The sequence below is a fragment of the Eleginops maclovinus genome, chromosome 16 (genome assembly GCF_036324505.1).
Source record: "Eleginops maclovinus isolate JMC-PN-2008 ecotype Puerto Natales chromosome 16, JC_Emac_rtc_rv5, whole genome shotgun sequence".
NCBI lineage: Eukaryota > Metazoa > Chordata > Actinopteri > Perciformes > Eleginopidae > Eleginops > Eleginops maclovinus.
In genome coordinates, this window is record NC_086364.1 from 7180841 (window position 1) to 7196579 (window position 15739).

The 15739-nt window shown below is 35.2% G+C and overlaps 1 protein-coding gene across 1 annotated transcript; it reads left to right on the forward strand.

Moving 5' to 3' along the window:
• The first annotated feature begins 4018 nt into the window (after nucleotides 1–4018).
• Nucleotides 4019–15404, forward strand: grap2a (GRB2 related adaptor protein 2a). Its single transcript, XM_063904110.1, has 8 exons — nucleotides 4019–4269; nucleotides 9246–9393; nucleotides 9666–9757; nucleotides 10062–10181; nucleotides 12007–12196; nucleotides 12704–12796; nucleotides 14140–14256; nucleotides 14862–15404. Exons 2-8 carry the CDS (start codon nucleotides 9316–9318, stop codon nucleotides 15039–15041), a joined length of 870 nt encoding a protein of 289 aa, XP_063760180.1. The 5' UTR covers nucleotides 4019–4269; nucleotides 9246–9315; the 3' UTR covers nucleotides 15042–15404.
• Nucleotides 15405–15739: the final 335 nt, after the last annotated feature.

Here is a 15739-nt window from a genome sequence, read left to right on the forward strand (position 1 = left end):
AAAATATAGGACAATATAAATGAAGAAAGGAGGGGCATGCATGTAATGACATGATACTGCACGGGGTCCATTTGATCACTGTTTTTCTCAATTGTTTACACATTTTTGAAAACATGGCTAATTTTCTCGAAACACTTAAGACAATTCACAAATACCACACCCAGAGTGCAAAACACCTCATATATCCTGGAGAATGACCAACTGCACTCAAAACTACATAAACACTTTTGCGCCAAATGGCCCACACTTCATTCATAGTACAAGGCTCTTTAGCCAACCAACTACACACAGTGGTGCTCAATCACAAACACATTTACTTTAATTGGCTTTCTGTTTGTAGATAATTTGGCACTACAGAAATATGTGCAGGAACGCAAATATTTTGTTCACACATACAGTTGTGTGAACAAAATATATGCTCTCTATCAAATACATTAAATGGCAAAAGAAAACTTTGTGGAAACAATGTATATATTCTTTAAAAAATCTCTAAAACACTAAAGTGACACACACTTATTTAAACTGATGCTGAAAGAGCAAAACCTAGCAAAAATATACATGCATATTTTAGTTTAAGAGATTAACGTCAGAAGTCTGACTTTTTTCTCCCTGTTTTTTTTTCTCACAACAAAAAAAATACAGGTTTTCAATTCAAATCCCCAATTTTTTGGGGGGGATGTGGGATTTTATGTTGCCATAATCCTCTTCCATACACTTCAGTGTGTTAGCAACTGAAAAAAAAATCAGTAATCCATTTCAGAAAACCACACGCCCAAAGTGCAAAACAGCTCATATATCCTGCAAAATGAAGCTCTGCAACCAAAAACAAACATAAAATCCAACATAATATGCAACAAACACACACTTCATTCATTTTGTCCAACTAACTACATGCTGTTGTGCTCAGTCTAAAGCACACTCATCTTTTATGGGCTTTGTTCTGTATGAAGAAAGTTCTGCACTAGAGAAGTATGTGCAGAAAAAACCAATATACTTTTGAAACAAAACTTTAACATTTTTCTACACAACTTATCAGGGCTACATGCATGCATGCACAGCAGTTACAGTTGTGTAAATACAAATTATGCTCTCTTTTTCAAATACGGGAAATGTCAAGGAAAACTTTGCGGAACGAATATATAGATAGTTTTTCTGTAAACAGCAGAGAAAATAAAAATACAATACCTCTATTGACTTGAAGTCTTCCGCCCTCTCACTCTCACTTCCCTCTTCCTTTTCCTCGTGATGCTTTGTTGCTTCCACCGATGTTATTACACTGTTCTCACCTGTAGTCTTTATATAGCGCTTGCATTCACATTGATGAGTCAAGAAATAAGCAATCATGTGAGGCCCGATGGCATGTATTTTTTCTAATTGTTTCATGTGTGAGGCATTTTCAGTGGCAGTACTTTGAAAGTGACTTTACGCCAGAGTCCTGTTTCTCACTTAGAGGACCGTGTGCAGTGTCTTGCAAAAGTGCATTGTTGAATTACAAATTGGGGGCAGACCTAAAACTGTGTTTATGGTTTTGGAGACTTTGCTGAGGCTTTGCTATCTGAGTCAGTTTATCTGTCATTTTAATGTGTTAGCAATGGAAAAAAAACTGTGATTTCATGTCTTCTAATTGCTTTTAAATGTAACACCTAAATTCACTCACATGAAGAATGTGATGAATTATCTATCAAATTATATTTTTTATAGTCTGATAATGTCAATGTTTTTTACATAAATGTACCTGGTCAAGAGCTGTGTGTTTTTAATTTATCTTTTGAATTGTGTATTCAATAATAAGTGCATGCAATTATTATTGATTTTTAGTTACTTTGTTACTTATTTCAGTAACTGTTTGGTAACCTAGTTAAACAAAGGTCGACCAGACATAATGGTGTACTGTTTTAAAATCAATTATTATTGAGTATTGCTGGTCCATATTATATATATATATTTTTTTTTCATGCAATCAAGTAAACCAGCTTCATGTATTCAAAGAGTTGTGCCACTATAATATTACCCGTATGTGCTTGTTGTTGTGTTAAGTATTAACAAATTATATTTTGAAGCATTTTCTCTGTCATTGATTGAAGTTCACATGTAGAAAGGTTAAGTATAGCAGAGAAAACTATAAAATAACATTTTCATTACGCAATAAAGCACTCTGTTGGAAATCAGATTTGCTGTCATCTCCAAAAACAACCAGTCAAGATAACGTTAATGAATTGGTGGCAAAATGTCAACGCTGATATGTTATATTTAGATTTTTAAAAATCTGCAAAAAAATCATGATAGATAAATTAGAGTACATATACAAGAAGTCCACCACATACCTGTCTGAGCAGCTCCATTTCAAGTTTCTCTGCAAACAGGACTTCCTCAGGAACTTCCCTGACTTAATATGTTGAATGTGGTTAAGTTGGTATAGGCAGATAATAAATATAGTTTAAGATGAATCCCTCTGCATGACAGGCTTAACCCTAACTAAAATGCAGAACCGACTACAGGGTTGTTAACACTTTATTCTTATCACCACAAACACACACACAAATGACCCTCAACTTAACTTACTGAACCTAGTGCGTTATAGGCCCTGAGGTTCTGGGTTCACACAACAGAAGCCCACTTTTCTGAGTTTTTGTTATTTGTGAAACTGAAGATATTAGATCTTGCAGAGTTGTCTAGTTTTTAAATGTTTTAACCAAGGTTACATCTTTCAAAAATCTCCCCACTCACAATACCAGTTAAATCTTGAATCCCTCCCTGCTCGCTTTTAAGATGGCATTGAAAATAACAAAAATAAGTATTTGTGTGTCTTGAATGTTCCCTAACTTTATTGGAACTTAACATATAGGATATTCATTGATTCTGAGTTCAAAATAAGACCAGACTTTACTGTAAATGTCAGTTGTTTTCAAGCCAAAATACAGGCCAAAATGGCAAGCAACCAACTATGGAAATCTTGTTTTTAGGTCTTTGCTACTGATGCACTTGTTGATCAGATTTAGCCTTTACTGAATGGTTAGAGGGGGGAGTATTCAGTAAATGAGGAAAAGTTAAATAACCGCAATCACAAGAGGTTCTTGGCCATACAGTGATAAATGATACTATATATTAGACTGATGGCACACACACAAACTCGTGAACAAATGTATGATTGGCTTAATTCTGGCTGAGGTAACAGTGCAGACTTTTTAAGGAGTATGCATATACATTATATAGATGAATAAGATGCTTTATTTGTCAGGGTTTCTTTTGCATGTGTGTGTTTATCTAAACATGCAACTCAACTACAGCTGCAGATGTGCTCAGTGTGTCTGTCCCTTGATAAAGCAGCCTCTAAGGGAGGTATGTGGTTAAAATACGAGGAAAGGAAGGGGAAGCTGCATGAAATTAAACAAAGAGGGATTGAAACTGTTTATATCTTATGCAAAATAAAAAGACAAAGTTAACTAAAGCAGGTTTCTAAAGCAAGGTTCACCCAACTCTTCATCAGCACACTGATATCAGAACAGTTTATGTCTGCATATACCATTAGGAAGTAGACTATAGCAAGTGTCTTGTTTGCTGATAGCAAAGGTGAACATTTTAATAACATGTCTAAATATGAAAAATAATACATAGGTGTAACAACTCATAGGATCCACATGCAGACACTAAGAGTAATAGTCTACCAGAATATAAAAAAACATTAAATTGAAACATGTTTTAATTCCTATTGCTGCGTAATAGTTCGTCGGATACGGTTTTCCACCAAAAGCTTCATTGTCTTAGGCTTCATGGACTTTAAAAAAGATGTTTTTCAATGGATAATTTTATTTCCAAACTATGTGTGTTTCCATATTAAAGTCGACCAATAGTATGTAGGCTAACTCTAAGCAAGAAAACTAATATCTTTCCTCTAAAATGTCAAACAACTTTAAATATTCAGACTTGGAAATCTGCCTTAAAATGCTGCAACAAGTGGATAGACGTTTATTTTGAAAATGAGGTCGGAAGTGACGTTTAACGCACTCGGTGACTGGTACTTTTATCAGAGGCGATCATCAGACCGCACAGAGCAGAGAGACCCGCGCAGCTCACAAATCATCCGTCTTCACCCGACCTCATCTAGACAACGGAGCGAGAAAACGTCACTCGCACAAAACCAGGACTTGTATTAGTTGAAGCTAACTGTTTTAAATATACAAATATGCTGCTGTGTTCACACTTCGGACGGAGAAGAGGCCAGCCTTAGAATAAAAGTCACCACAAATTGTACTCCGGAGAGGAAGAAAGGTAAGCTGAACAGTGCTGTTTTATTATCTGAAAATGTATTAACCTCATACTTCCTTATGAAAACATATGAATGTATGTAACGGCTCAGTTCTCTTCCTCTTTCTATTTTGTCCTATCTCTCACTTCTCGTTACTGGAAACTAAATAATACACTCTCTTTTTTACAATATGCTATTTTGTAAAGGGATAAAGCTCTCTGACTTATCAAACACCACATTAAAGATACGTAATAAGCTTTATAAACTTAGGTTATATCAATTTTATGCACATTTAATGCAAGCTGCACTCCAATCTTGGATACTTGTAAACCTAGGTTGAATCTCAATTTTTGATCTAATTTCGTTGTTATTTTCCTCTTTGTTTTCTTAATCTCCCGTCTTGGCACGAGTTACATGTTCTTAAACTGTATGTTTTTACCCCCGTCCTTTTGGGGAAGTAGCTTGAAAGCTTTTGTTGGTGCGCGAGATGAGTGATGATATCAATACCAATAAAAAATATTTGATAATCTCTTTAGTTCTTAATTTAGTTTGTTGTCTAAATCAGTGGAGATCGATGCTTTTCTACCACTACAGAGCTCAGGGTCAGAGGTCAATGCCCTGTTTGCTGTCTTTGATCGACCTCATGCCAAGAGGTCCTCCTCTGCAAACACCAACACACCCTTCTGCACCCAGTGGTGGAAGAAAATATAATGCTGCCTCTAACTAACTAGCTAACTAACTAACTACTAACTAGCTAACTAACTAACTAACTAACTAACTAACTAACTAACTAACTGACTAACTACTATTAATTAGGGATTGAAAGGTATCTAACCCTGGATCGTAAAAAACTGTATTTTTATGAAGCCAACAGTTAATGTTTAATGTGGTTGACACCCAGTAAAGGTGTTGCATCCCCATTGAGCATGCTTCGGTGATGTCATTTTCATAAATGTACTCTTTATCCAGTTTTCAATCCACATTTTTGTCATACACTTGTTAACTCTTGGTCGTTTTTAACTATTTATTTGAATCAGATGAAGACATTTAGTCATCCGCATCTGGATCCTAAATCCGCCCTGGGTCCCCTGGAGAATCACCACCTTTTTTTAATACATAAAACTGCCTTAATCAGTGTTTTTTAAACATTTTTTTAATCAACTGGTCTGTTGGTATTGGTGATGAGAAGACTTATACAGGCAATTTAGGCTCCCGGTAAAACCTCCTTTCTTACCGGGAAAAGATCCAAGGCCACCAAACTCCGTCTTTTGTTATTCATTTGTTTGAGTGACCCCTAGTGGTTGAAAAATATACGCAGAGATTTCCATCCGACAAAGTTTTCTTTTACAAAAAGTTATATTTTTTTACATTCTTGGAATAACATGTCTGTTGACCTTTCAAAAAACAAACTAGAGCTAGAATAATTAATTATTTCGAAGATCGCCAAAAAATGGATCAGCAAATATTCTAAATATTCCATAGTGCTGATTCACTGTTTTTCTTCACCATACATAATTTTCAGGTGGATACCTACCAAAGTGTTCAATAACTATGTTTGTTTTGTCACTTGAGTTATGTGTATTTACATTAATGCATTCATCCATTCTGTATGACCTCCTCTTACTCAGACTTTGATTACAAACTTAATTGTGATATACAGTATCAAAAACAAATGTGATTGATGATGCAGATTTGTTGTATTGGATCATTCTTTTTATGGCAACAGGCTGGTCGATAGATTCAGATTTTACAATAAATGTATTAGGACAAGTCTTAAAAATACACACAAATTGTATATACATTTGCTAGAAATAAGTCTTCCTTGACCAACTGTTACAGTGAAACACTCTACACATTAATGAACAACCTCATAAAATCACATGTTATATTGTGTTCTCAAACCGGAGCCATTTACTTTTAATACTTTAAATAAGTTGGCTATTAATACTCACATTTGAATATGTATTATTAATAATGTTACATTTTAGGATCTGAACTTCCTCCACTATTAGTTAAAGATGGCTAAAAAATAAATGAAGAACACCAGTGTGATTGTGCCAGAAAAAAAACGAATAAAATAAATAGTTTTAGCTGCTTCTCTTCTCTGAATAAGTTATGCACTCTGCTCATGGACTGTGCAGTTTAAAATGACAAAGACACCTCTAGTTAAAATACTGAAACTTCAAATGCAACACTGCAAGCAACACTACTTACAACAACTTGCTCTGCATCATCTTTGTGCCATAAAAACCTAACAATCTCTTTAATATACTCAAAAAGATATTGATATACTTCCTTACATCCTCAGTCTACAGAAGACATAAATCGGCAACCACTTCTAATTCAATTATTACTATTATTCAATTATTCAATTGTCATTTTTCAACAAAAATGTCAAAAGGTGGTGTCAGCTTTTCATTCCTGCGGACACACGATTGATGGTTTGAATTCAAACAACACCTGGTCTTAGGCAACAAAACAACCTGGTTAGGTAAAGAAAAAAAAATCATGGTTTGGTTTTAAAAGAGTAGATTTGGGGCTGTTGTATAGCTCAGTTGGTAGAGCTGATGGTGTCGTTCTCTCTATCTCCCCCTGATATCGCTTTTCGCTCAAATAAAGGCACTTGTTACGCAAAACAATCTTGAAAAACAAAATGTGGGCACTTATAGTAAGTAAGGCTATGTACAATAGTTAATGTAAATAAGTAACAGATTGACTTTCAATTATCACAGGACACAAACAGCGGCCTCATTCGAAAGTCATGTATTGTTGTTTTTCTCAGCCATGGACAGATCTATGTTGAAATAAACAATAAATGGGTTTGTGATTGTGGTGGGTGAACGACGTAAATTCATTTCTGCATCCTTAAACTATTCATTTTAAAATCTAGCTGAAATGTGAATTCACTAAGTGACAATAAGGACGATGATTCAAATATAGTTGAAACTCTATAGACCATGACAATCAATAATAATAATAATAATAATAATAATATAAAAGCTCAGTAATTTTTGTTTATCTTGAAGGTTCTCTGTGTATCTTTCTTAAAATACGTGTTAGGTTAGGTTGTTAAGTTAACCTTAGCTGGTTGGCAGCGCCTGCCATGCATCGCTCTCGGCATATAAAAAGCTGTAAGGTATTATAAAATATGCAAATCATATCATAATACGTGTTATAATAAGGATCATGTTAGCTGAAGTAAATTACAAGTTAGCCAACTAGAATATTCACTTAGATAGTATTTTGCTAGCACTACTCGCATAGCATACTGGCAAAATAGGATTAGCAAGTTAGCTCTAAATAAACTACGCTACAATGATCGGTTGCTTTGTAACATTAGCTGATTAAGACAATTGATCGCATTAAGCACATTTTACAGCCACATCAACCCCGGCAGTGATTAGCAGTAGTTATCCATTCAAGCTAATATTTTGCTCATGAAATGTATGTATTTGCTTCAGTACTTAACACAGTTAGCCCACAGTTATTATGTAACATGTTTGTTTGCCAAATGGGGGAATGAATACACAGGGTGTAGTTTGTAAGTTTGAGCAGTATATCTACTTTGAATTTACTTGAGTTTAAAGAAGTTTCAAGCTTGCAGAGCGCTCTACAGCTGCACGAGTGAAGCAATGGTGGATTCAGTTTACCTCACCACATCCTTCACTTCATAACCACAAAGATAGTGAAAATTGTGTTCACATCTGTGGGAAATAATTCTAAATGAGCAACTCAGATACAGTATTACTACTGTCGCGAGAATCAAATTCTGACTGTACTTAAAATCTGACTTTTAGAAAGGTGTATCTCTTTTAATTGGAGGATACAATTTTCACTAATGTTGTCCTAACCTCTATTCCTGCTTGTTTATCTGTCAACAGTTAGTAAAAATGGCTTTTGTGATTCTTCCTAATTTAAAAATAGACTAAAAATAAGGTTTTCCAGTTGCTTTACTCTCCACATGTCATTTCCATGTATTCAAGTTGAAAGCAGGAACTGAAGTATTAAAATATGTAGGTGGAATGACGTTTGTGTTGTGACTAATGTTTATTTTGTTCCCTGCTCTAAAAAAGTCTGTTAAAACTGATAGGCTTCTGTGGTTATGATATTTAAAATCAACACTATGCAGTGCATGTAGTCCTTTGAATGTGTACTTATATTAAACTTAAATGAACTCCTTTATGTTTTGTTTTATCATTTATGTGTGTTTGATTTAACTTCTACGACTCTTAATAAGCCTAATAGGGCTTTTAGGGTTTAACAATAGGGCACAGTGCAATATCCAAATCTCTGGAGGCGCAGTTCTTGCTGCAAAAATGTCCCCACCCATTAATTATTTTCAATAACACTATGAGATACATGTATCAATTATGCAGATAATCATTATTTTCAATATTGTGAATAAAATTGTAATTACAATATCAGTAAAAAAAAAGCAATAATAGTGTTTATGATTAGGTTAGAAATATAACGTCTGTCATTTCTGTTTTAAAAAATGATCTTGTGACTCTCTTCAAACCACAGCTGTTAAGTATCGTACTTTATAATCAGCAAGTCTACATCTCAGAGCAAAGAAATGCATACTTTTGTCAAACATGCACTCTGAAGAGAAGAGGAAGGATATGCCCTTAATCGTGCCACGGAGGGGAAATTTACATTCTGCGTTTGACCCATACTAGTGTTAGGAGCAGTGGGCTGCCATTATGTACGGTGCCCGGGGAGCAGTGTAGGGAACGGTGCCTTGCTCAGGGACATCTCAGTAGCAGGAAAATCATAGCTGTAATTTATTTTTAAAAATTGTTCAATGTACTTATTTTACCAAGTCATGCAATATTAAGCCTGTACAACCCCCCACTACCACAACATTACATTCATATTTTTACGAAGACTGCTACCCTCCACCAGCTCTGATTACATTTAACTTTTTGGACTGTATTTGAAAACAATAACATTCTTGATTGAGAAAGTGTAATTTCATTCTCTCTTACTCCCTGCACAGAAACTCATCGCTGATCTTGTCTCTGCGCCTTCTTTTCTTCATTACCTTTTGGATACAACAGCCGGTCGCGATGGAAGCCAGAGGAAAATATGATTTTGCTGCAACAGCAGAAGACGAGCTCAGCTTCAAAAAGGGAGACACACTTAAGGTCAGTGGATTTATTTAACAATGTGCATTCAAAATGTTTTACTACTTCAGACTCTGTAATATAAAGATATCTGCATAGTACTGCCATTTTCAAAAAGGACCAGTTCTTCCATCAATAACAGATATATAATACATATTTCTTCATAACAATTTGTATCAGATTTTGTATATTTATGTTTCTTGCTCATATTTGTCATTTTTTATAATAGTTTCTATAATTTTCGTTTATTATTTAGTCTTATTTTCCATTTTAATTATTCTTTTCCTGGTCAGGTTTTAAGCCCACAGGCTGATTGGTATAAAGCAGAGATAAACGGGGAGGAAGGGTTCGTGCCACAAAACTACATCGAGATGCAGACACCGGGGTGAGAGACAATTCAATCCTGTCACAAACAGTTAACCTGGAAAAGAGTTAGTTACATTATAATGGATGAATCCAGTTTATATTCATTAATTCGTTTCACTTAACAGTTAAATACATCACTGCAGACTTTTGGAAACTTGGATGGACATTTTAAACTTTTATATTACTTTATAATAACTATTTATCGATTAATCTAGAAGACATTTCAGCAGTTGCAGCCATAACTATCTGTAAACAGTCAACTCCACTTGTGCAAACCTGTATTTTGTACTGGAGGAGTTAGAGTAGGCTGTGTGTGTGTTCAGGTGGTTCCAGGAGAACGCCAGTCGTAACGCTGCAGAGGACATCCTCCGGCACAAAGACGTGGGAGACTTTGTGATCCGAGGGTGTCAGAGCTCCCCGGGAGACTTCTCCATCTCTGTCAAGTGAGTAACGACCCTTTCCTTTAAAGGTTGATGTATACAGCGATATCTGAATGGAATCTGGTCTTTGCAATCATTTTCAGATCCAGATACAAGTGCATTTAGCTTTGACTCTAAAGATAGAACAAAAAAACAACTTCCTTTTCTTTAACCTTAAAGCTACAGCCAGAAATATTGTAAGTGTGTCAAGTCATGCCATTTAAGATATGCCGGTGTTTAAGGTTCATACCGTTGTGTAATCAATGTAGAGCTTTAAGAAATCCCCAGCCAGGAAATATGAATGAGTTAATCTGTATGCTTCCTTTTGTTTTGTTTGATAATAATAATCTGTTTTTGTATAGCACTTTAAATACAAGAAATCCATAATAAAATGCCTTTTTACATAAAAAGATATCTAAAACAGTGATAGACTGCCAACAGTCATTGAAAAAAAGATTTTAAAATACTTTTAATGAATTAAAAGAAAATCACATGTGTTTACAGCAAGACATAAAAGTGTCTGATCTAATGCTGTGAAAGATGTTCCTGAAAGTTGATGCTAAAAAGAAAATCAGTCATATTTCTTTTCACTCATCAATTTCCAAATTTTCAAAATCTGTTCTCATCTCATTGTCTTTTTGGAAATGGGACAAACTTCATATTATTAGGAATGAAGTATCTCAGATATTTCATTATATAATTTTACATTTAAAAGTAATAATTAAGATAAGCTCACGGATGTACTTTTAGATTATTGTCCAAAGTATGACTGTACCAGAGAGACCAAATACAAACAGATGTTGTGGCTTAACATCATTTAAATTGATGACATTTAGGCTATATGTTACACAATCACTCACACTAAACATAATTTAACCCTCAGAAACAGTAAACACCATGTTTTCCTTTGCCCGTGTCAATATATAAAAAGAGTTCAACTCTGACTCATTTTCTCGCCTTCTTTGCATCTCTTGAAGGCTGCAAATTCTGCAAGACTTTTACATATTTACATAAGGAGACAGCTGCAGGAGCATCAGAGTAAACAAGTTAGTTTACCTACAAGGGTTTGCAGATATTTAGACCACCAGAGAAAGAGATCTGCACACTGTACAGCTTTCTTCAACCCTTCTCTCTAGTAGCTGTTTTATGCTGAGGATTACTATAATCAATGATGCCAAGAGTCCTATAACAGAACACAATTAATACTAGAAAACAAACCACGAGACAACAAGAGTTAAAAGCCGTTAATTTTTTGACATATACATTTGACATATTTCACCTGGAATGCTTGGAGGTCGGTTGTTGGAAATCTTGGAAAATTCAGGCCTCTGAATGTTTAGGCGTTTGTGTCTAGCTAAGGATTCGGCCAGTCAATTTTGAGGTTGTAGTTTTGTCCTTTGACCAGCAGAGGACAATCCAGCCAAGGAAAGAGCTGAACCTCTGGAATGTTGGCGCACAACAAGCCTAGTCCTTCTTGAAATACTCTCAAAGTATGTTTGTATGTATCTCAAACGTGTTACCTTAAACTCTTGAAGAAAATGTTGCTTTTGTTGAAAAACAGATTTAAGTGTCATTTATCCAGTTGTATTGTCAATACTTCTCAAAAACATACATTTCTAAAACAGGGGTGCTAGTAATGAATGTATTTGGAAAGTATTGCAATGGAAGGTTATACTCTACGAGTTGTATGAGAGTTTGTCATTGGTTTTCTATTACGATTTCTCTCAGTTTTTGCTACATTTTCATCAATTAAGTATTTCTTTAAAGTGATTGTAAGTTGATCTTGTAAGTGTCTTAATGTGGCTTTGCACTTTACTCTGTGTCCATGCCCCCCCCCCCCCCCCCCCAGGCATGAGAGTGATGTTCAGCACTTCAAAGTGATGAAAGACAACAAAGGGCAGTACTTCCTGTGGTCGGAGAAGTTCACCTCGTTAAACAAGTTGGTGGAGTTTTACAAGTCCACCTCCATCTCTAAGACCAGGGAGATATACCTCAAAGACGGCAGCACGGACAGTAAGAGCCCCCCCACTGTACCGATGGTAAGAGACAGTTCAGTTCAACACATGGGGCTTAGTTTTGATTTTCAATAGTTCAGTAAAGTTGCTCAAAGCTGATTTTTTAAAGCTATGAAAAGGTCACACAACAGTGACCTACTGCGCATGGGCGTGTGGGTTGCTTATTAAAAATGTTGTTGGTAAAATTAAACCAAAGGAAGGAAACAAAACATGGTCTAATCATTCTTTTTTTCCACAATTTCATGAGCTATAGGAAAACTCACTCACTTACTCCCAAAAATAAATTTACATAAAGACAACTGGAAAAAGTAACTTGTTACTAAAGACTGTAAAAATAATCATGATCAAATCTTTGGTAATGTATGTATTCCTGATAAATTTGCACTCTATTTTCTCTGTTTCATTAGATTTCTCGGAATTCGAATGAGTTCAAATGTTTTTGCTTACGCCCTTGTTGTCCACAGGGTGTTGTTCACATTAAATATAAATAACAGCTTATACTGTAGGTCACAGTCTGTTTCCTTCCTTTAGGCGAAGAGGGGAAGTTTGCCTGAACAACGTAACATGCCGGCAGCCATCGTTACTTCACCGCGCAGAGCTTCAGATCAGCCTCACAACCAGCTGGTACACACTTTACTTTACCATCCTATTGTGTTCATTTGAAATGTACGCTATATTTTATTACACTGGTTTTTTAAAAGGTTAGTCTAGACTAATCAAAAACACACAATAACACCATCAAAGGCAGTGATAGGGCAGCATCTAAAACGATTTTTTTGCCAAAAGATTCTGGTTTATTAGCAATACATAAGAGTCAATGATGACTTATTGTTTTACATGGGACACGAACATTGCTCAACTACATTGTAAAGGAACATCCTTTTGAGGAGACCAGGATGTCAAAACACATGCAGGCTTTAGCATAGCTGGATTTCTGTCATATTTGTTATTTATTTTGTGTCAACGTTCTGCTTCTCAAATATGAATCGTCAGATGTTTCCTCAGCCTTGTTTCTATTAACATTTGTTTATGCTAATGTCTAAATATCGCAAACAAGATCTTTTGACAAAACTTCCTCAGTTGCGCAAAAACTTTGTTTTTGGTCTTCTGACGTGATGTAGAAACATCTTGGTCAAATAAATACTGACGTAGCAAATATTAAAGTCAAGGTAGAGAAGTATTATCATCAAAATATATTTAAAAAAGTAAAAGTACTTATTATGCAAATTGGTCAATATTGGTTATATATTTTGTTCATAATTATTGATACATCAAAGTGTTATCCAGCTAGTTTTAATGACTTTGTATGCTGCAGGGTATATTGTGAATTTACTCCAGGTGTCTGCTAAGTCCGATTTAAGTGTTGAATATATTTCACATCATTACTAACTAACTAGTGGAGTAAAAGTACAAGATTTACCTCTGAATTGAAGTAGAGTAGAAGTACAAAGTAGCATAAAAATGGAAATATTCAAGTCAAGTAAAGTATCTCAAAAGTGTACTTAAGGACAGTACTTGAATAAATGTACTTAATGACTTCCCACCTCTGAATTTACCTTGCGTGTCTGATCAGTTGATTCTGCTGTCGACTTTTCCGATATTCACATAACGCGTGAAAAAACGACAGCATGAAACGTGACCAATACTAGCAGACGTGGCCAAAAAGAGTCTATGAACTATAGTAAGATCTTCGGAAGTATGCCAGTTTGGATCGCAACAGGTTGAAAACGTGTTAGTACTTGAAAGTTACACCTATTCCTGGATGCTGTAATTCATTTTCAATAAACCCCTGTTTAAGTTTTAACTTACCTTTCCTTTACCAAAGAGTGCATTTGAGTCTTAACATAAAGCTTGGAGCACATATCAGAACCAATACTATGATTCTTAGTAATAATTGATCAGTTATTATATGTCTGTTTGACTGCACAGTTAGCTTAAGCAAAAGTGTGTTTCTCTTTCTTTTCAAGGCTAAGAGAGCCGGTCTGGAGGAGCGAGCTCACACCATCGGTCACACAGGAAGAAGCAGCCCCATCAGAGCTGGCTTTCCTCCCCAGCGCGCATCTGAAACCTTGCCCCCTCCTCAGGTCAGCCCCTGTCTTTAATCTGTAAAAATTAAAAAGTTACAAACAGAATTACCTTGAACCTATTCATCAAATAAATTCACATAAACAGTGTTTTCTCTAGAACTGTGTCATTGATGCTGACTTGAATCATTTATTGATAATAAAACGTACTTGCTGAGTTTTATTGTCTCATCATTCAAGCAGTCGTCTAAATTGGAACTGGGTGAAAACAGGTGTTTGTTTTGTTGTCTGTTGGTTTTTGTAAAACTAATTTTGGCCACAAGAGGCTGAAGTGCACAACCAACTAATTCTCTAAATACGACTAAAGACATTTATATAATAATTTATAATTTACTAAAAAGCAGATTAGCACCAATTAAATTCATGTATTGCAGAAAGATACACTACTGTTACATACCTATGTTACATACCTTAATATTAATGAATATTTATTTTTCAATATTTTGCATTGAGAAATTAAATCTCACTGAAAAAAAGAATGCTTTTACTCTTATTAATAAGATGAGTAGAAAAAACATGTTTAATCATAAAAAAATATTAACACTTAAACCAGGACATTAAACTCATATTAAACTCTGACCTTTATCTTTCCTTCTGTCCCTTAGAGGGCGTCTAGCATACAGGTCAAGGCGCTTTACGACTTCATCGCAGAAGAGCAAGATGAACTCGGTTTCAGTACAGGCGACATCATTGAGGTGTTGGATCGCTCTGATGCATCGTGGTGGAGAGGAAAGCTGCGGGGGAAAAGTGGGCTGTTTCCTGCCAATTATACAACGCAGCTTTGAGAAAACACCGCAGGCGATGCACTTACTGAGCCTGCATGCGTTCACAGACTGGCTCTGCAGCTGCTGACTAACTGACTTATTTAATCTCAGCACTTCAACTTCATCAAGGAATGTGAGTCAGTTAATGTTTTCAGATAATATACATACGTATAAAAGGTTAGAGACACACCCAAATAAACATTTATTTGCAAACTGTTAGCTGTTCTGCTGATGGACTGTGTCTGCTTGTGTTGTAAGTGTAGTCACATTTTATACCACATAAAGTTGTTTTTTATATAATAAGTTCAGTTGATTTCACAAGAGGTTTGAAGACTCATCAAAGACGTGTAACTTCCTCACAATAAAATTCTTCTTTAAAACTGATTTGAGGTTTTAATTCACGAGTCATGAGGTATTCTGTGGAAATCAAGAAAAAGTCACTCCTTTAATGCATTGTTGTTTTCTAATTATTAGGATTATCTGATTATTTTATTGCTTAATTATTTATATCGAAGCCCAAATGTTTAATTGAGGTAATTATGAAGTCATACTTTGTGTCTCTGTATTATTATTATTTTATTTTGCCTGGGACAGACAACCCTGTCTGTCCCAGGCAAAATAAAAATAAAAACTCTCCATGGTATTTTTATGTCAACTACTTGGCAAGAAAGTGTTTCTTTATATAATAGAAGATTTGATTATGGAAATAGACTGCAATT

What these genes read in the sequence shown, in the direction of transcription:
- grap2a (XM_063904110.1), top strand. Translation starts at nt 9,316, where the DNA reads ATGGAAGCCAGAGGAAAATATGATTTTGCTGCAACAGCAGAAGACGAG. An exon ending in GCCCCCCCACTGTACCGATG is followed by an intron (nt 12,197 to 12,703) that starts GTAAGAGACAGT and finishes TCCTTCCTTTAG; the next exon opens with GCGAAGAGGGGAAGTTTGCC. An exon ending in AAACCTTGCCCCCTCCTCAG is followed by an intron (nt 14,257 to 14,861) that starts GTCAGCCCCTGT and finishes TCTGTCCCTTAG; the next exon opens with AGGGCGTCTAGCATACAGGT.